Below are 23,512 nucleotides of genomic sequence, written 5' to 3'. Positions count from 1 at the left end.
TGCCCCACTCAGAATGAGGGCCTAAGTTTGAATGTGGAATCCCATAATTCAGCATAAGGGCAGGTAGGTTAGTCAGTGATTATATCAAATACAAAACAACTAAGGAAAAAATAACGAATGGAAAAAAACTAATACCAAATAACTAATTTTGAAAAAAACAAAAAAATTGGTTGTGAGAAGGAATAGTGGTTTTGGAGGTGGGGGAAGTATTATTTAAAAAAAAAGGGGGGGATTTGAAAGGGGAACCCCCTCCCATAAAAATGAAAAAGAAGTTCGTTATTTTGGAATTAGTTGTTTTGTATAAGTTATTTTTTCATTAGTTATTATTTCATTAGTTATAATTAAATGTAACCGGCAGGTAGGTTTTCCTTTGTCTGTGGTGAGTCATTGTGGTTGGACGGATTTGAGTTCAAGTAGATACTGGTAAGTGGTGGAATATGGAGTGTGTGTTGTTGTTGAACAGCAGAGACATGTAAGAAAGGTGAGTGCATAGTGTAGATTGCGAAAATATGCAGGCGTGTCACCAATGGTGGACGTGTAATATAAATCATTGGGACGCCGAAAAACAAGTTTTTTTTTTTTTTTTTTACAGTGCATACCTTTAATTCAAAGATTTCCGAAAAGAGTTCTGGACACCTTAGTTTTCTAGTGACAAATACCCAGTTTCCGGGGCTTAGCACCTTAGTGAGCTCACAAAGACCTTTATTCTAAGCCGGTCAAGTGGCTCAGCCAGTAAAGCGCTCACTTGGTCATCTTTGCAGAGCCTGCTAACGCAGGTTCGAATCCCGGCGGGGCCAAACTCAGCCTTTCATCCTTCCGAGGTCGAGCACCACACACCGTGGGTAATAGCAGCGAGGGTTTGTAGCGCTATTATAAATACCAAATTATTATTTTGTTCTCAGCAGAGCCTTTTTCGTGTGAAAGACCCTACAATGTTGCAGCACACTAGCAAATGTGGGTTTGCTCCCTAATAAGTTAAAGTAACACAATAAAGCGCCCCTATAAAGGTTAGTTCATCTTCATGATGTCTTCTGGCTTGATTTGCAAAAAGAAAAGTTTACCTTTATGTTGTTAGTCGAATATTGTATTTTTTGCAAGTAAACCCTATAAGACTTTACTATTGTAGGCGTTGATATTCAACATTTACATATTTGTACCAAGTAAAGCTTGGTCGGTATGTGGTCAAGAGCATACATTTCAGTTCACGCTCTTTGAAAAAAGTGTCCATTAAAATGGGGGAATGTACTGATTTAGAGAGAAAATGGTGTCTAGCCTATGGTGCTCATTTGGTGGGCCATGTGGCGTCACCTAAAATTAAATGACTGTTGCCCCGCCCCCTCACTGCTTAGTCCCATATCACTTGATTTGGCGGTAGATGTATATTATCACCAGCTCGTCAGTGCACCACGGATTCCAGTAGAGAACTGACTGCGCCAGAGCCAACGTTCATTTCCCCAGCTGCTGCTGCCTCTCACAAAGTTGTTTGGGGCATCAACAGTCCTGCCTCAAAGGAGAATGAGGGAAACGCTTGGCTATGCGTTACTTTTCTGTGCTATTGAGTCTTGTACAGCACAACCCCAGCTATCTTCAAGCTTTCTTGGCGCTTCAGGATCTGGAAGAGGTGAGGTAGGGGAAAGATCTAGAAGCAGGGTGAGATGGCACGGTTGCTTTGTCACTATGTTCATGTGTGCACATCTGAAAAGGTAAGGCTTTTGGTGGGGGCATGTTTTAAATATTTTTTGAGCCGTCTGGGGAAGTAGATAGTGTGCGCTCCTGGTTGCTAAGGTGACTGTGTGATTGTCTGTGGTGCCTGTCAGAGTGGTGTTTAAGGAGTGTGGCGAGTTGTGTTGGGGTACCTAAGTCTGCCTTTTGGTGCTGCATGTTCCATCGATAACCTGTGTTGTTTCAGCATGCGAGTTGTGTGTCACAACATGCCATTGGTTAGGGTGGGAGGTAGAATGATTTTGAAGTGATTATTGTTACCATATCATTTTCCAATTAGTGCCGCATTTGACTGCATAGACACAGGATGCAGGAAGGCTACTTTGGGGCTTTCAAAGGGTACTTTAGGCAGCAACAGCACACAGAAAAAGGAAACATTTTCCTTCTGTTTGTTTTCACAGGCAACTCACCAGAGAATCAAGGGCTACAGGAGCGAGCAGGGAACCAAGGACCAGAGGGGAGTGACTGCCCTGGGACCCAATGGCCAAAGGGGCGATGGATCAAAGAACATCCCGCGCGTAGGCATAGTTGCAGAGAACCCTACTCAACACCTGTGGTTTGCCATTACCTCACACATACTTCAATCCATTGTATTCAATTCACGTGACTGCACCCAGATGAGTAGTGGCAGCTGCAAAATGTACTGAGTTTAAGCTAGCACTATGGGCTTGCCTAAAGTATTGTATTTCGTTTTGCTCAATTATTGTTATTTCTAAATAGATGTATTTTTAAGAGAAGGAGACATTTAATGTTGTAAATGAACATGAAAGCTTTGCATGTCATAGACGGATTGACTTCCTTAACATTCGGTTAAGGAAAGGTCATGTTTGCCTACTTCCACTGTCCAGAGCCTTATGCATTTCCAATTTAATGCCAATCACAATATGGTTAAGTTATTCTGCTAATTGTTTGTTTTAGTATAAATGATGACTCAAAACAACACTAATGAAAATGTTCTAAAGAGGTACGTGTTTCAAATGATATCTTCTTTAATTTGCAACCACTGTCTGACCAAAGATTTGTGTTTCCTATTAGTACCTGGCAAGGGTCAATCTGATTGTAACAATCAATCTGATTGGCCCTTGCCATGTCTTTACCCAACGGGAATCTCTCTCCCCACTACATTCCTTCATGTCCCCGGCAGGGGGGTGTGGCAGCCACTCAGCAAATGAGGAGACTTGGAATGGGGTAATCCTCACTCTGAGCCACTACACGGCTGGAGGCTGCCATCTTTGCTGGGGCCTGTAACTATGGGCTCCGGGGCATTACCTGACTCGGTAATGCCCCCGCGGCTCGAGGCTTATTGCTTAAATATATTCTTTGGATCTTTCTATCAAGATGAATCTAGTGCCCTTTATTATTCCCAGCATTGTCTAGTCAAGCCCCAATGCAACAAGAGCAAATAAAGATTGAAAACCAAAGTCAAGCCCCACCTTACTCCACCCTGCCCCTCTCCCGCCGCTCCTCCTACCTCTGCCACTATCCCACACTCTCCTTTTGGGAGGCAGCTAGAGTGCAAGTACGCTATTTTCTCCACTTCTCCCATGGCGTGTGAGAGTGATGTGGGTGTTGGTATGTGACAACGCACCGACCGGGGACTTAGGCATTAGAATTGATTTCAGACATAGAGTGATCGTTGACACAGCAGGTGTATTGCCAGTGTTGCAAATGGTAAGACCGGTATTGTGAAAGGTACTGGTGGCGAGGTGGTGGTTCATGGGAGAAAAGAGTGGGGGCCTCGGCAGGGTAAATGACTTTGAATGAAGGATGCTAAGAACGTTTTTGAGGATTTTCTTGTGGAATTAGCTGCATTTTGTGAAGAATAGACTATGCAGGGACAGCGTCAGGGCCTTTAAACTTTTTTCAAATGAAAGCAGCCTCGAGCCTCAGAGGGTCCCCCGGCAATGGCCCCCAGGTTGCTAGTCAGCAGTCTTGTAACAGTGCAATATATACCTTTATCTGTTTTTGTTCTGGGTCTTAAAATGTGCGCTTTGTAGTGGTCACATTATACAATGCGTTTCCTGAGGCCTTTACAGGCCGTCACTTCCCTCAGGGTAAAAAGAAGTGTGATCACCTTGTGGCCTTTAAGCACTGGTTCCTCCACATCAGCCACTTTCTGACAAAGAACAGTTTATAGCTCTTCAGTGGGCATTTAGTGTTTAAGATCCCTGCTGGCTCGCCGTTTCATGATAATCGGTGGCTATTAACCTTATCTTTGTCGCCATTGCAATGTATGCACCCCACGGGTGCTTCAGACTGTATTTGTTCTAAGCAGGGGGCCCCAATCATCATGCTGAAAGGAACCCCCAAACATCTTCAGCTGGGCCTGAGGCTATGTAACGATGTGAAGTTGTGTGTGTGTGTGTGTGTGAATGTGGTGAGGGTGAGGTAGAATGCATGGAGGGTTGGGTGCGTTACTAGAATGTCAGAGTGCATTGTTCATTGTTGGTTGGGACATTGCAAGGTGGGGAGTTGCACCTTGCCGCAGCTCTTGAACGTGAGTGACCATCTCCAGCCATCGTTACACCCTAATACCCCAAACTCTACATTATTTCCTTCTACAATTGTAACTGGGTTTCACCCTGTTCCTGAAACCCTGGCAGATCTACACTCCTTCAGAGCACCAGCAGTTTGATGCGACTGGAGAACATGTGTGGTCTGCTATACAGTCAAATGACCTGCACTCGTTCCCTTTCTATGTTAGAATCCCAAATCAACAGGGAGGTCTTTCTCCCTTGCTAACCCTGTGGTCTCCATTGATACCCCTTTTTTTGTTTTTTTTTAATGTGAGCTCCGGGGCTCTGGCCAGTGCCAAGTGGCTCTGTGTTTCTGGAATGATTGGCTTTCTTGTTCAGGTTTCTTAAAAAATAGGGGGTTCCAAAAGTGTAACACTTTCAGCAGTGACCCTAAAAAGGAAAGAATAGGAATAACACATAATTTGTCTTTCTGGAATTCCATACAGTAATTGCTAGACTCATTAAAGGTTTATTTCAGGCACACTTCAGGTCTGTTCTTAAACACCTGAACTCAGCCTTTCATCCTCCTGAGGTCCATAAATGAGTACCAACACAGGTTGGGGGATATTGTAGGTATATGTGTTCTGTATAAAGTGCTTGAGTCTAAGTGCTATATTTTAACACATCATTATCATTTGGCCTTATGCGTCTTCTTGCATTCACAGTAATTTGGTAATATGGGCCTATATAGACTGATATTAACGATACATATGGTGATCCATCCTTGTATCAAATGAATATCACATTATGGTGATATCATAACCATATTTTTCCTAGTGTACTAGAGAACAATGCTATGTGATGCCACGCCCTGTTTTGTCAAGGGGTGAAAGGTAATGTTCCATTTCCTTTGTATAATGTCATTTTGGAATGGGATCAAATGGATGTCATCATGGGGGTTCAAGGGCAGTGTGATGTCACTTCCGCTACCCCCGGCATTTTGGTAAAATTACGTCCGTGCAAATCACTGCTTAATTTGTTGGTCCAATGATGAGTGGTTTCAGTGACAGGGTACAGCCCTACTCCGGAAAAGTAGAGGACCCAATTGCTCCAGTTTGGAGGAAAGAAAACAGCCGCAATTGAAGAGATAATGCCTCTCGCTCTGAATGGAGCAGGGTAACAGGTCAGCTCTGCCCTCAGAGCAAATAAGTCAGCATCGTTCTTTTCCAAACTGCCTGCTGGTATTAGAGCGAGGGAGAGTTTCAGAAGAGTGACGCTTCCCGTCCAGAAGGACGTCTCTCTTGGCACCGCCATCCTTAACGTCGAAAGGCCCACCTCGGGCGAAATGGCGCGATGGCGCGCCTCGCTGTGGGGCTCTGGGTTCAGAGGGGCTCTTCTGGGAGTGTGATCGGCGACCTCTCGCCCCCAATCACTGAGATGCTTTACTCTGGGTATTCACAAACATTGCGATGCAGGCGCGCCTTTTATTTTCAGAACGGGCTCGGGGGCTTTTTCACCACTGAATGCTAAATAATTGAGGACGGCTCTGATTAAATGTATTATTTTTTTTTCGATCGCACTCAATTTTGGAATGAATAAATAATGAGCAGAGAGCAGCAAATCAGATCCGAAAAAGATGCGATTGTTGCGGAAAATGCCAAGCCACTAACCGCCGGAAGCGGCACGAGCCAGGTAAGCAACCGTGGCCATCATTTTAAGGGGGTGGGGGGCAAGGGTTTTTGGTCAACCCCAACTTTTGTGGCACACCATTTTGTCCCCTTCATTTGGCAGATGCCCCTTTCATTTAGATGTCATGTCCCTCAACACCCCCCAACATTTTCAGCAAAGCCACTCCAAGTAACCCAACTGCAGCCTAAGAGCTGGCAGGGACGTCATTTCACCAAAATGCCAGGGGTAGCAGAAGTGACATCACATGACATGCAATCACAGTAATTTGGTAATATGGGCCTATACGCACTGATCTTAACAATACATTTGGCGATCCATTCAGGTATGAAATGTACATCACATTATAGTGATATCGTAACCATATTTTTCGTAGTGTACAATGCTATGTGATGTCACTTCCTTTTTTGTCAACGGGTGAAAGGTCGTCCATCGCTTCTTGCGATATCACTTTGGGGTGGGATCAAATGATATCACTTCCTGTGACACATTATAGTGATATCGTAACCATATTTTTCGTAGTGTACAATGCTATGTGATGTCACTTCCTTTTTTGTCAACGGGTGAAAGGTCGTCCATCGCTTCTTGCGATATCACTTTGGGGTGGGATCAAATGATATCACTTCCTGTGACACATTATAGTGATATCGTAACCATATTTTTCGTAGTGTACAATGCTATGTGATGTCACTTCCTTTTTTGTCAACAGGTGAAAGGTCGTCCATCGCTTCTTGCGATATCACTTTGGGGTGGGATCAAATGATATCACTTCCTGTGATGTCATCAGGGGTCAAGACATTCCCTGATGACATCACAGGAAGTGACATCACATAGTATTGTACACTACGAAAAATATGGTTACGATATCACTATAATGTGAGTACATTTCATACCTGAATGGATCGCCAAATCTATTGTTAAGATCAGTGCGTATAGGCCCATATTACCAAATTACTGTGATTGCAAGCAGACGTCCATGACCAAATGATAATGGTGTGTTATTATATAACACTTAAGCTTAAGTGTTTACATAGAAGAAATATACACCCAATATAACCCAATCTGTGTTGGTACCAATTTATCGACCTCAGTAGGATGAAAGGCTGAGCTGAGGTGTTTGAGAACAGACTAAATCAGTGGCTCACCCCCTGAAGTGTGCCTGAAATAAACCTTTAATGAGTCTAGCAATTATTGTATAGAATTCCAGAAAGACAATTTTTTTCCCATTCCTATTCTTTCTTATTTAGTTTCAGTGCTGGAAGTGTTAGACTTGTGGCCCTCACGTTCTTATTTTTCTTCTTTTTTAAGGGGCCTGAACAAGAAAGTCAGCCACTCCAGAATTAAAGAGCCACATGATGCTGGCCACAGCCCAGGAGATTGCATTGCAAAAAAAATATATGTTTTTTTGAATTTTATTTTAGAGGTCGCAAGGAGACCCCAGAGGTCGCAAGGGAGACATCGGAGGTCACAGTTGCGACCTCTGGTGACCCCCAAATGACGTCCCTGGGACCTGGCCCCGAACCTTCAATCCTACACGCAGTGAAGACTTATTTATTTATTTTCACTGCCAACCTTGGCAGAGCCTACAATGATTCCTTATGGGAATTCAGGACGAACATACAGGCCCCTGGCACTTAAGAACACACTGGGGCAGGGCTGGACAGCAAGGCACCTGGGAATGTTAAGTTACACGTCTCTCTGCCAACCACAATGCTTTGGAAGTGGGTGCTTTCCACCGTGCACCTGCAACCTGCAGCTCTCCAGATGTTCTGGACTACAACCAATGCCCCTCACCATCGAATATACTGTTTACAACTGGTGGGACTTGTAGTTCAACACATCTGGAGAGCCACATGTTGCAGACTCCTGAATTTAGCCGACTTTGCCCGGACTTTGCACAGCAAAAATACACGTTCCACTGTTAGTATCATAATAAAAGATCAGACCACTGTGGCAGGGCCTGTTAAAACGGCGCTACATCTTAACATGTGCTTTTAAAGAGCTCTGTGTTTTTTTCAGTTCCATGGTTAATGTTGTTAAATGTAATATGTACAAATAATATGCAGATGCTTGTTATTGACTATATCGGTCAAGTAACAACATTGCCTCCAAGTTAAGTGATGACGCAGATCATAAGGCCTGCAAGAAGACCACGTTGGTGGATTGTAAACATCTTTGCGAAGTTATTATTACACGGACGTTTGCAGGCCAAGAAATACACGTGTGACACGAACAATTAGAGCACAGGGGGGGACTAGGGAAATTTACCAGATTTTCTGTGACAACACAGAACCCCAAACCCTCACTAGAACCCCAGGCAATAAGCACACCATGCTGCAGAAATCTGCTTAACGTTCTTGAAACTAAAATATGATGTCTTTAACAAAGTGGCTTAACGCCTTTGAAGGCGATGTCATCGCCACGGATTCAGGCAGCATGGTCAACATTCACAGCAAGGTGCCTTACTCAAGTCCTCCAGTTGGTAGAGAAATCTCTGCATCCAATCACCATTTTGAAACGTGGTCCACCTCCTACCTGAAGTGACACGCTGAAATACTTGCACCCTATATCATATAAATGTTGCCTACCCTAAACTCTAAAGCTAGTGGCAATTTTGACCTCTTTACTAAAATAAATGATGGTGTGTCCCAAAGATTGAGCGAGTGATCGATCTACATGCCATCTCTTGAGCGATCAATCTACATTCCATCTCGCATTTGATATTAAGATCTCAGAAGGGGAGCACCTGGCAGCTGTGGGCTTTTGCAGAGAGCCAAAACCTGCCCCAAGGCCCTCTGCATTGTCCACAAGGGTTTCTGGGGCCTACCTATCTGCAACGCTGCCTACTTAAATACTGCCCCTCGCGAGCCCTCCGCTCATCTACCTCCACCCTTCTGCGAGTGAGCCGGTTCTCCAAGCAGAGATTTGGAGGGAGATCCTTATCCTCAGCAGGTGCCTCCCTCTGGAATAGCCTTCCTGCCGCCCTCCGTCTTGAGCCTGATCTTCTTAAGATCCGGAAACTCCTCAAGACCTTCCTCTTCTCCTCCTCCTTCTCTCTCCCTCTACCTTGCTAACCTAGCTCTCTGCTCTCCCTCCTTTTCCTTACAGCTTTCCGACTGGCCGCCTGGTGTACCTCCGAGTCTCACAGGTCCCGGGCACCCCCGCCAGTCCTCTCACGCACTTGCCTCTGGGCCCTGCACCCCACCCTCACTGCCCTCACTGCAATTGAGAAACAAGCCATGAGAGTGGCTCTCTCTGCACTTACCCCAGTCTCCACCGACCGGGTGCACTTGGACCTCCCCCTCCCTGCGACCATCTGTGCACTTGCACGATCTGAATGCAGCGTGTCTGAAGATCGTCGGTCTGTTCTCCCTTGTCTTCACCCCTAATTGCACTGGTAAAACTGCAGAATCACTGTCAGGCCTATTTGCTGTGTCTCAACTGTTAAATGTATTTTGTGCACTTACTCTGCCTGTGCAGACTATCGTCTCAGAATTTCAAGGGCTCTGAGTGACTGTTGTTGTTTCCCCATCTTCACACCCTTCTTGAGCGCTTTGAAACACTTGCTGCATATAAGCGCTCTAAACATAAACAATACCATACCATCAATACCAGACCCCTGGGCATCAATCTGGATTCAGGCCTTGCAGGGCTCCATTGGCCTTGGCATAAAGAAGCAGTAACTTCCTCCCGTCACTCAATGCAAACGGGTAAGAAGCACTGATACGAATCGATCCATCTTCAGCCACAGCCCTGCAGATGACAACATTCACATCTGCCACTTGAAGTGGGCCTGGGGTGACAGGAGAAATCCTACCAACTGAACTGCAGCCAACAAGTCCGGATTGACTTCTCCACTTCATCTGCCAGTCAGTTCATCATAGAGATGTTGCCCCACGATCAGGTGTGCTCACAACATGGGTTACAAGGCATCAGTCAATTACTGAGCTGAAGAAAATTTCGAAGATGGAAATGAAACTTTTCGAAAAGCACATTACCACACAATTATATGCGGGGGATATAGGATAATAAGGGGGAGCTACATGGGGTCTCCCCCCACATATAACTGCGGAAAAAATGTGCAGGGGGAAAATAGGTATTATTTTATTTTTCTCAGTGATCATATATAGATCAGCTTACAATATGAAATGCTCAGCGACAATGCACCGAGGCACCGTCGAATGGACCACACACCTTAAAGTCATAGCAAAACCACAGACTGCCTGGCAAAGACCAGCCTCTGAATAAACGAGAACACCAAAGCCTTGATGGATCACAGCTGAAATCCAAGACACCGAGAGCCACAATCTATACCAGTAGAAACACTGATGAGCAAGCTCTGGCTCTTCTTACACCGTTTCATTTCGCGGCATATGATGGTCGGTGTCCTACATGCCTACTGCGGCGTACCATGCTCAGAACGGTTCTCTAATGCAGACAGACCCGGGAGCGGCATCCACAAGCGCACTGATATTATGGCAAACGGACCCATGTGATGTTAGGCAAGGCCCAAGAAAAAGAAATGCAAAAGGCGAAGGGGCTTAAAAGCCAGGCAATAAGACGCTGTGTGAATGGGAAAAGGGAATACATCAAACTGGCCCAGAACGAAGTCAACCAGGTCCCTGTCTATCTAAGACTGGAGCGTGAGTGTGTGCAAAGCGTGTGCTACCAGCGGCAGGCGACACCATCACTGCCAGTGTAAGGCTCAAGTGCAAAGTCATATCCAGATCTAAAAAGTGGTAAAACCACGTTTAGTTATTGATTTGCAACTTGCCACATGGAAATAAGTCCCTCTAGGGCACAAGTAGAGGCGGGGGTACGGGGTCCTAGAGTTAGGGACAGTATATCTAGGCCCGTTCATCGCTTGACCAGAGGTCACCATCCAGGCACTAGGCCCGTAACACAATCAAGATCGACTGCCAAGATTGCACAAAATCAGGGGTGGTGCTAGGCCTGGAAAAGATCCGTGGCTATGCTAATTTCAGGACTGTCGGGATTCGGGGCTACTGAGCCTTTTGGTTGTAGCCCTGAGCTTCTCTCCAGGTCTACAATCAAAAGACCCAGGGCTATAGCCTCCACAGACCACCCCTAATAATAATTGTGTACCCCTTCCGATCGATTGGTTCAAGGAAGTGTCACTCTGGCAAAGCCAATTAGGAATGCTCACCTTCAGATCCTGACTCCCTCTCACGCTTCCTACATTATGGATCCTCTTATATGTCTCTGTCACATCCTATCTGTTACTCACACAGCCTTCTCTATTGATCCTATGTGTCACTGTCACATCCTACCTCTTGCTCACACAGCCTTCTCTACTGATCCTCTTGCATGTCTCTGTCACATCATATCTCTTGCTCACACAGCCTACTCTATGGATCCTCTTATATGTCTCTGTCACATCCTATATCTTGCCTACACACAGTCTTCTCTATGGATCCTTATATGTTTCTGTCACATCCTATCTCCTGCCTACACACAGCCTTCTCTATTGATCCTCATATGTGTCACTGTCACATCCTATCTCATCCTCACACAGCCTTCTCCATTGATCCTCTTATATGTCAATGTCACCTCCTATCTCTTGCTCACACAGCCTTCTCTATTGATCCTCGTGCATGTCTCTGTCACATCCCATCTACTGCCTACACACAGCCTTCTCTGTTGATTCTCCTGCATGTCTTCATCACATGCCATCTCTTTCCTACCAGCCCCACTCTATTGACCTTCTTGATTTCTGTCCACTCAATCATATCTGCACTGCAGAAGTTTAGGGATGTGTAGTGGCTAAACCACTTGCTCAGCCCCACACAAATACTAAACCAGCAGTGATCCCAATCATAAAGGTGAAACAGGCACAGTCCAAAAGGAATACCTTTTTTGCCCCTTTTGATAGCACAGGCTGAGGGCAGGCTTATCTTCAGTAGGAGTGTGAGCTGATACCAGTAGCAACCCAAACAACTTCAGTACCATGGTTCAAAATAAAATATAAAATATCCAATCAAGTTTCTTTAAAAATATAGAACTTCAATGTATTTATTTCTTTAGAAAACATGACTAGAACCCACTCTTGCAAAAGAATTAAAGAGAATGCAGACTTTTATGAAAAGGCAAACTTGGTAGCTAAGCATGAGTGTTCAGGCACTTAATTGCTGAAATGTCAATGTTCAATATGATGTCTTTGCAGAAAAAAAGAGAAGGGGAGCTTAAAAGTCACCATGGTCTCAAAAGTTGACCAGATGGGCAGGGCCTCTTCACAGTACTGCTTTCTTACTTCTTTCTTTGTCTTTGAGGAGCAACAGCATTGGGCCAGGCTTTTTTGACATCGAACCAGAAGTCTGTGCACTTTTAGCACAGGGGCAGTGTTGATTCGGGCGGCAGGGCTGGGTACAAAGATGCAGTGCTGTTCAGTACCATCCGCTGCTTGAGGGTTATAGTGGCTGGTGACAGTCAGTGATATTAGTTCTGTGACGCTGGAAGACTTCCCAGCCTTGGGTGCAGAGAAGCAGAGACTGGCCTTGGCGTTGAGCAGCTCGACTGGATTGACATGGCATCAGGGTACTCAAAGAAGCTTGTGACCTGGTAGCAGTGTTGAGAGGGGGACACTGGAAGACTCACTGGGCCTAAGCTAAGAAGACAGCAGGGCTCCAGCGTCAAGCTAACTTGGAGATGCGGGGGCAGTTGAGCATCAAGGATGACTCCGGTGGCTCCTGTGCAGCAGCTCGGATGGTGTCAAAAGTGCCAAAACCAGCATTGCAGCAGTTCAGAAATGCAGAGAGAGTCAGGGGTCACTTCCATGGTTCTGCAGTTGCTGGGATTCCCAATCAGGGGATCCAGGACAATGTAAGTCCTTTGATTAAACTCACACTCCAGAGAGCTTGGTTGGCACCAACAGGAGATCCTTCACCTCCAGTGAGCAGGAGCCTGGGTCTAGTGCAGCCAGCAGAAAGAGCCCTTGCTCCAGCAGCAGTCACCCCCACTTTTCCATTGGGATGGTTATGGGACATAGCTTTCCTTCAGCTTGGATGCCTTGTGTCTTCCACTCTTTGGAAGAGCACTTTGGAATACTCTGCATTCCTAACAGACCTACACAAATGTATCTTTCTTCTCTTGCTAGTACAAAGATAAATCAAAGTATGGCGGGCCCTGCTCTCCTTTTAAAGGCAACATGTTGCAGGGAATAGTTTCAAAGCAATACTGCTTCAAAGGTTCAAATCCCCATGGTTTCAGCACGTGCCCTTTTCCTTTAAGATATCACACTCAGGGTAACTTGTGTGTAGGAAAAGGAATGGCAGCTTAACAGAAAGCAAGATGGGGGACCCTCTGACATGCCCTCTCTGGCCACTCCAACCACATCTCCTTCCCATACCTGCTGACTTCCAAAAGACACAAGTGATCATAACCTTGATGTGAGACTGGTTTTGACATGTCAGTGCTGCCTCTGAAGACGGTTCCCAGGAGATCATCTGTGGCAAACGTGTACGCCCTGGGGGAACGTGTTACTCTTCCTTCTGGAGAATCAAAGGGGCAGAATCCTGGTTATTGTTCCAGGTGGTAGCTGTGAAGACAGCTTAGACAAATAATATACATCAGTTCTGTCGTAGGCCCTTCTCACAGAGTTGACACTGGTGGGATACCATATTGCTCTGGCTTTGTAATTGCGTGATTTTATCAGCCACCATGCTCATATTTACAGATGTATTTGCCACCCGACTGTCTGGATTCCACAATCATTTGATTTTAGATCCGAGGTGCAGTCAGTTAAAATGTTGTCTCTGCTTGTGACCCAGCAACTGTCTGGGATGCTCAGGTGACATTTAAACCTGCTCTGTGCCACCGCAGAGCGGGCACTTCAGATGTTGCTAGGCTGGTTACAGCAAGACACATGTGTGCACTATAATTTTAGTATGGAGCATTTTGAAAGTGGGATCTGATTAGCAGACCACCCTTTCAGTAACAGAATAACTTGCATTATTTGATCCAAATCAAAAAAGCTGAGTCTATGCTACCCTTGCAAATGGAAATCCACCACACCTTCCTCTAAGTTATTGTAGCCAAGGAATGCACATATCTTTTTCATATCTCCCCTCTACTCATCTCTTTCAGGTTATACAAATGAAAGTGTTTGCATACTGTATTTATTAAAGGACAGTGTGGTTCAGACCCTGCAACCCTGGGTTCATCTCCTCTGGGCTCTCTCTATTCTGCCCCAGTTCACTGGAGATGTGCACCACTCTGGCGACCTCACCAGGGATCGATTCAGTGGTAACACAACCTCATGTGTACTGTTGGTAGCACCCACCACTTCCCCAGACCCCCCTCGATGTACCACAATAGTCCACAGGCTCCCCACACTGTTTGGAAATGAGATTGCTGGGTGATTTCGCGCCAAGATCCCTCTCGCGCGCAGTGCTCCTCATTGTGTGCCACTTCCCAGAAGTTACCCACTTCTAGAGCGGTTCTAACTTAGAACCACGCATTTTTCTTACTCAAAAGTAAAAAGGTAGCCTTTTTTTTAACCCATTTTTTATGACAAAATGAGGGGATAGAACCCTGCTCCCCTTTGCACCTACTCCTCGCACCCTCTAACAATATACATAACTCACCCCAAACTACCATCTTCCTTATTGTAGTAAAATAAAAAAGTGGCAAAAAGATCAGTAAAATAATTCAACCATTTTACTTTCAAATAAAACGGTGAGAAGCTCTAAAGCATGTCTTTCCACTCCGCTGCACCAGATAGCAGTTGCCTCTGATGCCCCTGTTCTTCGGGTTTCTGTAATCTCCTCCTGTGCTGTTGCACAGCCAAATATGACCTGCAATGAGGTGCACCTTCCTCGGCCACCCCGACGCCTCTCATAAGAGCATTGGAAAGGGGGGCCTGGAAGGGATGCTGTGTTGCCCCACTTCTCACTCCTCTATCCGCCAAGCGGAGCCACCTGCCTACTTTACCGTCTCTGTCTTAGCTGTTCCTGGCACCGCTCGACGCTGTCAGCTGTTAATTCGCTCCCTGTTCAACAGCTTCCAAGGATTTCCTCTTGGGATTCTGCATTCACGAGTGCAGCATGTTTATTTATTTATTTATTTATTTATTTATTTATACATTTATAGAGCGCACTTAAACCCGGGGCGTCTAGGCCCTGTTGTTGTTTAGGTTGTGGTGGAAAAGTCATGCACGGTGCATTTGCAAACCGAAGCTCCCAATGCATGTCATTTTGTTTAGAGGAAAAAAATACTATCAAACATGGACGTGTTTCATTTTGTTTTTTTTTTTCTTTCACGTTTAATGTACAGCTGTAGCGGCCATGTTCACAGGTTCTGGTCACAGTGGCGTGTCCAGACTCGTTTGACTGGGGTGGCCCAAGTGGGGCACTGACTTATGCAGGGGTGGCTTGAAGTACGAGCGCACACACACATAATGATCATAATTTGGGGTGGCCAATCAGATTCCATGGGTAGCACGGGCCACCCCAGGCCACTCCCTGGATATGCCACTGCCTGGTGACTGGCATTTCCAGCTTCCGTCGACATCAGACTTTACATTAGTGTGTTTGGGTGCTGGACTGCACCAGAAAAGTTTACGCAATGGTAGACATAGTCCCAACATCAAAGAGGATGTTTAAATGACCTCAGTTGCTGCTGGGGTAAAGCAGAAAAGTATGTAGAGAGAATGGAGCTCATGTTAATTAAATTCGTAATTTGGTGGTGGGGACCCGCTACATTTATACTTTAACGTAAGCGCGTCCCAACTACCAGATTTTGGTCATTTGCACCACAGGGTGGATATGTAGATGGCAAAAGTCAGCGTACACGTGTGTACGCCGCCTTTCTCCATTCACATTGCACTCCGCAGTGCAAAGTGAGTAAACGCTGCCTGGCATGCTCGCATTCACTTTTGATTGTGAGCAGGGCAAGCAGCCGTCACAATTACAATCAAACCCTGCCTGACATGCGTGCCTTTCGGGCATTGTTTAATTTTCGTTTGTGAACACTGCTTACCATGTAAGCAAAAATGGCAAGCAGTGTTCACAATTAAAAATAAACGCTAGCAGGCTGTGATCACAATGGATTCCGATGGGGTCCGCCTGCTTTATGCTGCTGCATAAAGCCGTAGACACTCATACGGATTTCCAGCATTTGCACCAGCATGAAAATCCTTGCCGGCGCAAATGCTGGGTCATTTGTAAGGTGGAGAGGAAGAAGGTGGCAGAAACGCAAATTGCATCTCGCCCCTCCTCTCTGCCATACAAATGATCGAAAATGGGGGAGAAGGCTTAAGGCTTTTATGTCTTCCATTAATGTTATGCCCCCATTGAACATGAGCCCAAATGGGTATGTGAAATTAGTGCCCAAGTGGCGCTTAGGTTTTAAGAAGTTTGATTGCAGGGACGGTGTCAAGGCCTTTCACCTTTTGCAGAACAAATGAGCTATTGTGCTGCCGGGACCCTGAACAGCTGCACATGTTGGCAGTCTTATGACACAGAAACATACTCCTTTAACTCGTACATCAAACGTGTGAAGCGCACATGGTTCAGGCTGCCTTTGCTGGTGGCTTCAGTCATGTGGCCTCCTGTGTGTAGTATCCAGCAATTTTCTCGTGACATCATTGCCCTTTTAGTCATTTTTCCCAAACATGAACACCCTTATATCAAAGACTGATTAATAGCTTTTCAGCTGACATTTCAGCTCCCTGCTGCTGGCTGCCTGTCCCATGATAATCTGCAGCTATAAACCACCTCGTTGCATTCTTTTGACTTCATTATAATTTAAGCACCCCACTGATGCCTCAGACTGTTTTTTCCCAGCTGTCATGCAAGGTTGGGCCCCAAACATCTTGTTGAAATGATCCCCACCAGCCTTCTGAGGTGGAGTGCTGAGCAATAGAACACCTAGCCACCCAACTCTTTTCTGCCAAAAACCACTGTAGCGTCTGTCTATTCTGGCCACACAGTTAGGGCCCCAAAGCACTATCCAGTGTCGCAGTGGCAGGGGGCTACCTTTATCCTCTTGTGAATCCAGCCTTACGTTAGGCGCATGGACGCCATGGCAGTGAGCAAGAAAAAAAGCCTCAACATCAGTGAAACACAGGTTTATCCCCCATGCTGTTGCCCATTCTCTTCACCACTGTGGTCCCTGCTCTACGGCCGTTCCAGAATTAAGCATTCTGTACTGCCATAGAGCAAATAAACTCTTCCATGGCCCACACACTGGTTGGCAAGCTAGGTACATCTCTGGCTGGCCGGGGCCAAGTGGCTGACTCAAGCTCAACTATCAAGACACCAGCCACAGGAAACACAGCTCTGCCCTGCATGCCTTCCTGCATACACAATTGCTTTAAAAAGAAAGCCTCTTGATGGCCAGGGTCGAGGGGCTTCTGTCCGCTTATCCCACCCCCCCATCACAAAGCCTCAGTCCTGAGAACTGCCACAATACTCATCGGCCCTTCGGAACCTGCGTAGGAATATCGGACACTACGAGTGGGGAGCCTTGGTAAGGCCCTGGCAAGGCCTTGTAAATAACCTTGAAAATCTCTCATTACCGACAGGCAACTTTAAATGGGGCGCTCTGTGGGTGTATGGCAGCAGCAGTGACTGGGGAATGACTCACTGTCTCTGTGAAGTAGTTCCAATTTAAAGGACTGTTGTTTGATAAGAACTTGATGGATGCATCATGTGTACCTAAATGGCCCCCACTCCAACACCCTATAGCTCCAGTTAATTCGCTTTCTCCTTCCAGAACAATTAAACAGAGCCAGCAGGAGTGGACTGGGAACCAAAAGAAGCTCTGGAAATTAAGTTCAAAGTGGCCCCAACCCCTTTTACATAAGGAAATTTGATTTCCTCCTACTACAATCACACTCCCTAATTTCCGTGTAGGTGCTTGTTGGACTCCATATTCATATTCCATTGTTGTATCATGGCCCGTTGTGTCTGTATTTGCTGCATTTGTACCTGCTGTGTTTGCATGGGTACTTGCTGAAGTTGTTCTTGTGGCAATTGCATTGGCAATGGCGCTCACCTCATCTGCTGTGATTGGGGCGCACAAGTCTGAGTCTGTGTGTAATCTTGGGCATAATGCTCCTGTGGTTCTGTATTGTATTGTGGAACATAAACCATCCCCCCTCTTGGAGTTTGCCAATGTTGCTGCATGCCTCCTCTGCTTCTACATGTTCTGGCTATGTGTCCTATTCTCCCAAAATTCCAGCATTGTTGCCCTTGTCCGCCATCAAATCTTCCTCCTTGAGGCTTCTGAAACACACCTCGTCCTCCTCCTCTAGGCACATTCCCTCTTCCTCTTGGCAAAGAATTATACCCACTTTGATCCGTGGAATATACTCCTGTGTCACCATAACCTCATTACTCGTCAATAACGCTCCCTCTATGGCTAATCTTGATAATTATTTCTGAACTAACTTCGCCTCTTCCTGCTTTCTGCTCTCGGCTTTCTGATTATTCTTCTCTTGTAACAATTGTCACAATCGTCAACTGTATTTCTGGCCATGATTTCGCTTCCAATCCAACCAGTTCCTTCACTTGCCATTGCACTGGCTCAAGCAGTCCCTGACACAAAATATGGTAAAATAATGCTACCCTTTTATCCCACGATTCACTCATCTCAAGACACCATCTCTCTTGAATATTTTGAATAAAGGCAACAGGGTCTTCATCCTCCCCCATTTTCCTAATCATAATCGCGCCCATACCTAGGACATCTGGATATTGCACTCTGAGCGTACACCATAAATCTGCTCTGCAATTATTAAATGGTGCCCCATCATGTGTCGTGTTTTGTGCAGTCACACCTGCATATCCTGCTAATTTCCAAATGTCATCAGCCCTCTCCCCTATATTGGATACTAGCAGGACTTTCATGTTGTCTTTGGTTAACATCATTCCTGAGGTAATTCTCTCTAGCTCATAAATCAATCTTTCCGCACCGGAAGTTAAGCTTGGTCATTTACATTTTAAATTGTCTTTATCCATTTGTGGCCATGGAATATACTATGGTTGTCATCCCCCTTTCTCTAACAAGGAGAATTGTGAAAATCCTGGTCCATAATCATACCTGCCTACACTTCTTGTTTTCCAGGTGGGGCTATTGTCATCCGTTTGGTTCCATCGTGGTAGTGCCCTTAATCTACTTACATAAGACGGGAATACGTCCCCTGCAATGCACAATCGTGCTTGTGGCCGCTCAATGTGCAGTGTTGATTCTGGTGTTCTCTCTTTTGGTGTCCTCTAGATCTGACCAATTTACCCCTTTCTCTATACTTGATTCTTTTGAAAATCTGTGTGTGCTCTCCCTTGGTGCTCTCTCGTTTTCTTCCCTTTCTTCGTCTGATATCATGATACCCCAGATTGTATGACTGTTTTTCCTTCCTACGTCATCAAGATCTAGTATGCTCAACGACAGCTTTCTATGCTCATCTGCTATGATGTCATCTGACCTATCACCCGTTCCCCTCGAAAGAGATCCTTCTATATATCCTCTTGGGGTTTATTCCCTTCTTTATCCCTCATTTACAGGTATAAATCCCCAGTTCTTTTCCCTAAGTTTTCTGTGTCTTGTCCTTCTGCCCATGTTGGTATTGTTGGTATCCCTTGCAGCTCTCTGCAGGGCTGTTGTGATCCTCTCTCTCCCTCAAATCGTTCTTGGGCTTCAATCGGCACTATGCTTTTATGACATAGATACTCTATCTCATCATCTTTTAATCCCCTATTTCTGTTACTTTCTTCTTCCTTTCTCCTCATCTCCCTCAATTCATCTTCTTCTCGCCTTCTCTGCAACCTACATAATTTCATTCTTTGGGCTTCTACCTCCTCCCGTGTCGTCTCTAGGGTCTCCTTTTCTTTCATTGCCTCATGCCTTCTTTGTTCTTCACTTTGCTTGTTTTATCTTCCTTTCTCTTCTTTATATGCTCTCTCTTCTTCCTTTTATTTTTCCCCACTCTTCTCTGTTTTCTCTTTCTAAAACCCCATTAATGTCCTAATCGTCCAACTTAAGCAATATTTGTCCTCCCATCCATTCATTCTGCACTATTGTTATTCCCCTAGCTTTCTCCTTTATTTATTTCTGTTTTTTTTACCTTTTTCCTCTATCTCCTGTCTATCTTGTCTGTCCCTTCTTTCCTCACGCTATTTACTTTCATCGGGTGTCGATATATATTTGCGTTCTCTGCTTTTGCTCTCTTCCGCATGGTACTCACTGTTATAAGCAGGGGGCTTGCATGTCAGATTAACATACACTGCTGCTGCTTTCAATTCTTTAAAAGGATAATCTCCCCCTGCTCTGTATCTGCGCTCTTGTTTTCAGAAGAGAAAAAGGGGAGCCGAAGGCGTTACATCTTCCCCTTAATGCTGACTAAGCACCACTACTTCTCAGGCGGATCTTCTTTCTCACTCTGGTACATCTTCCATAGCTCTAAAATAGCCAACCTTTTCCCGAGCTTCCTACCCTTATATGTGGTATGCAAATATGTCGACATATGTCGCAATATTGTTTTTGACAATGAACCCTCCTGAGGCCACGGCATAAGAGTATTATTGGTCGTGCCTCGGACCCACTCCGAATGATACTTCCTTATTTTGGCTGTGTATTTTGGCAGTGTTCTGCACACGTGCAGAAGAGGAGTGTCCCCCATGACGACAAGTTGATCTGGACTGTCTATACTTACCTGACATTTTATTCTTCTCTTTATTTTATCAAATATACCATACTGATCAATTTGAGCATGCACCATCAATCGCGCTTATCCAAAAATCAAAATATTTTAACCACTTTTAAAATCTATGCAGCAATGTTCTTTTTGCACCTTTGTTTACACTTTCTATCAATATCTAGTATTGCATTATTTAATCATTGATATTTTAAGTATCTCTTTCCTATTGTGATTTATTAATTTCCTTCAATTTTTATCCTCCTGATTGACATCAATCTTCTGATAAAAAAAAACAAATAATCACTTTTAATTTTTTACCCTCATTTTAAATCTATTCTTCTGAACACAGCAAAGGTTTTATACTGACATATTATAATCCCAAACTCATGTGCACTTTAATAAAGTTTCCCTACGTACACCTTCCGTTATGTCAGTACTCACATGCGGAAGGTGTGGGTGATCCGAATATCAGTGAGTAGGCCACAAGAGGAGTAGAAGCTGTCAATGTTGCTTCTGGCTAGTCCAATAGGGGCCTCCTCAGAGAGGGGGACCTTTCTTATGAAGCAATGCCCTGCCCGTTAAACAGACCTGGCTGTGGTTCAGACAAAAACAAGCAAAACATACCATCAGGTGTACTCCAGACTGCAAGGAAATAGGAATGTTTTTTTAGTATGTGAGTACAGAGGAGTTACATTCAACTAGTTTTGAGATGACAGTAACCTGAATAGCTCTAAACATTGACTCAAAGAGGAAAAAACGGAATCCAACTGGTGGCAAAAAAATCCAGAGCTTGGGAACAGTGATTCTGGCTGAAGGAGACTCAAAGTAACAAGGGGAAGGAGCTGGGAAGGACAAGATGTGGCAGGAAGGGAAATTAGTAATGTTAGTAGGGACCAACTTCCCGGGTGGAACTAGGATGCACTAATGGCAAATGGAGTGCACACTAGTAATGCTGTATAGCATCCAAAGTTCTGTGCACTGTAAGGAATTTCAATCAGGCACTCACCCAGGTCTCGCCTAGCATGTAGCGCGCGATGAAACCCTTATATATTTTTGTCTATAAGTTCAATATTCTGAATGATATACCACTCATATCACACCTGTCTCAAAATACCCCTCCCCCTCAGGTCACACTGAACCAGGAATCAGGCTAGTTTGTAAAGGTAAACATTTATTTATTTATTTAATATTCAATTCACACATAAGTTTAATATATATATGTGGGACAGCAATCACCGAGGGGTGATATTACACGTCAGAAAATAAGCAAAGCAATTCAATTCACTTATACTAATGCAGAATATAAAACAGGAAAAAGAACGGTTTTGTTTTGTGCACAGGTAGAGTTTAGGTTAAGATTCCCCCGGCAAAGTTTTGTTTAAATACAAATGAGCAATCCTAATCCAATGTGAGTAACCAGCAGGTGTTCTGGAATGAAAGACAGGTTATAGAGCAGTGGTCTTCAAGCTTTTTTGGCCGGGGCTCCCCTGTGCAAAATTTGGGCAGGCCGGGACCCCCCAGAAATGCCAAATGGACAGTATGTATTGCACGCTGTCATCTGCTTCCATCACAGTCGCTGGGCTCCCTCATCCCACTCCTACCCAGTTCCTGGTCTCTCCCCACCCCAGCACACATCCTTGGCTCTCCCCACTCTGCTCCCACCACTATCCAATGGCTCCAGCCCATTGTGCTCCCACCATAGTCCCTAGGTTCTCCCCATCCCATACCCAACACATTCTGAGGGCCAGTGCCGGCTGGTGATTTTTTTTAAATGGAGGGGCTTAACTATTTCCCCCAAAAATGCCATAGCGACCGAGCATAGTGACGGAGCCCGAACCAATAAAGAGGGCTTCGGGGGGGGGGGGGTTCCCCCAGTGAAATATATTTAAATAATGGGTTTAAATGTTGCATTGTAGAGCATACTTTTACCACCAAAATGGGTAAATAGCCAAACAGTTTGCAATTGGTGCTGGGGGCCCAGGGGGCAGGCGTGACATTTTTTAATGGACATCTAGGATAGATGTCCAGTAAAAAGATACCATCCCTGTCCTCTGGGCCCCACTGGGCCTAACACAATCAACATGATTATGTGTGTATGCAAGGCGCTGCACATTCATACAGCAATCACTCTATCATTCACACGAGCATCCATCACCATACACTCACTCATAACATAAGCATACACGCATCCATACACATGTTTAAATAAAAAAAAATGAACATAAACGTACCTTCTGCATTGGCCTGCGTGTGGGTGCTGAAACGCTCTGCTCCAGGCTGCTCTGTCCGTATGTGCGAGGCGCAGGTGCTCCCCCTCGGACATACAGACATGCAGTGCCCCAGCCAGCATTTCCAATGAGCTATGCAATGCTGGTGAAGCAAAACGCCCCAGCACTTGCATGGCTAAGTGAGCATGTGGGGCTGGGGAACTAAACTGAACAGTCAAAGGGAAACAGTGTTTCCCTTTGACCGTTCAGCCAGCCAAGGAGCACTCCATCAGCTGGAAAAAGCAGCTGAGGGAGTGCTCACTGTTTCACTGAGCTGACTCCTTAGCTCCTCCATAATGGGTGAGGGGCCACTGGGTGGGCACCCCTCGCCATTATGGATGAGCCGCCAGGCTCCGACTGGCCTATAGGCCAATGCCTGTACCAAAAATGTAAAATGCTAGTGTGGGCCAGTCAAAATGGGCCACCATTTTGGCCAATGTGGACTAGTTTTATGAGTTACTTTACTATGCAGTTAGTAATTTTGACCATTGTTGCTGAATATATCACAAATTACATTTTAACACAAAGCACCCCCTTGGGTACTATTGAAACAGTGGGCCTCATTACAACCCTAACCCTGGACGTAGGTGTGCCAGTAAAACCGGCACGGCTGCCGCCGGAGTTGCATCCATGTCCGGCACCAACGAATGGGCAATTACCGGGTCATGCCGAGTTAGGCGGACCTGATAATTGCCCTTTCGCGGGTGCCGGTACCGGTAGATCCC

The 23,512-nt window shown here is 45.3% G+C and overlaps 1 protein-coding gene across 5 annotated transcripts in view; it reads left to right on the top strand.

Moving 5' to 3' along the window:
- The window catches only part of GRIK5 (glutamate ionotropic receptor kainate type subunit 5), a 1,788,232-nt gene that overhangs the window by 946,209 nt on the left and 818,511 nt on the right, over positions 1 to 23,512 (top strand). For 3 of the 5 annotated variants that reach the window (XM_069640938.1, XM_069640935.1, XM_069640933.1), the window contains exon 3: positions 2,124 to 2,278. The exons of 1 other annotated variant lie outside the window; for it this stretch is intronic. Coding sequence is in view for 3 of the 4 variants with exons in the window: in XM_069640935.1 (XP_069497036.1) it covers positions 2,124 to 2,278 (155 nt within the window). In the remaining variant the exon portion in view is untranslated. The remainder of the gene's footprint in view (positions 1 to 2,123; positions 2,279 to 23,512) is intronic. One more of the 5 variants, XM_069640936.1, reaches the window with a different exon arrangement.

This window comes from Ambystoma mexicanum, chromosome 1q, assembly GCF_040938575.1.
Source record: "Ambystoma mexicanum isolate Mex_15411 chromosome 1q, UKY_AmexF1_1, whole genome shotgun sequence".
Classification (NCBI taxonomy): domain Eukaryota; kingdom Metazoa; phylum Chordata; class Amphibia; order Caudata; family Ambystomatidae; genus Ambystoma; species Ambystoma mexicanum.
Note: the sequence above shows the minus strand (reverse complement) of the source record. Positions and strands in the feature narration are given on the sequence as shown.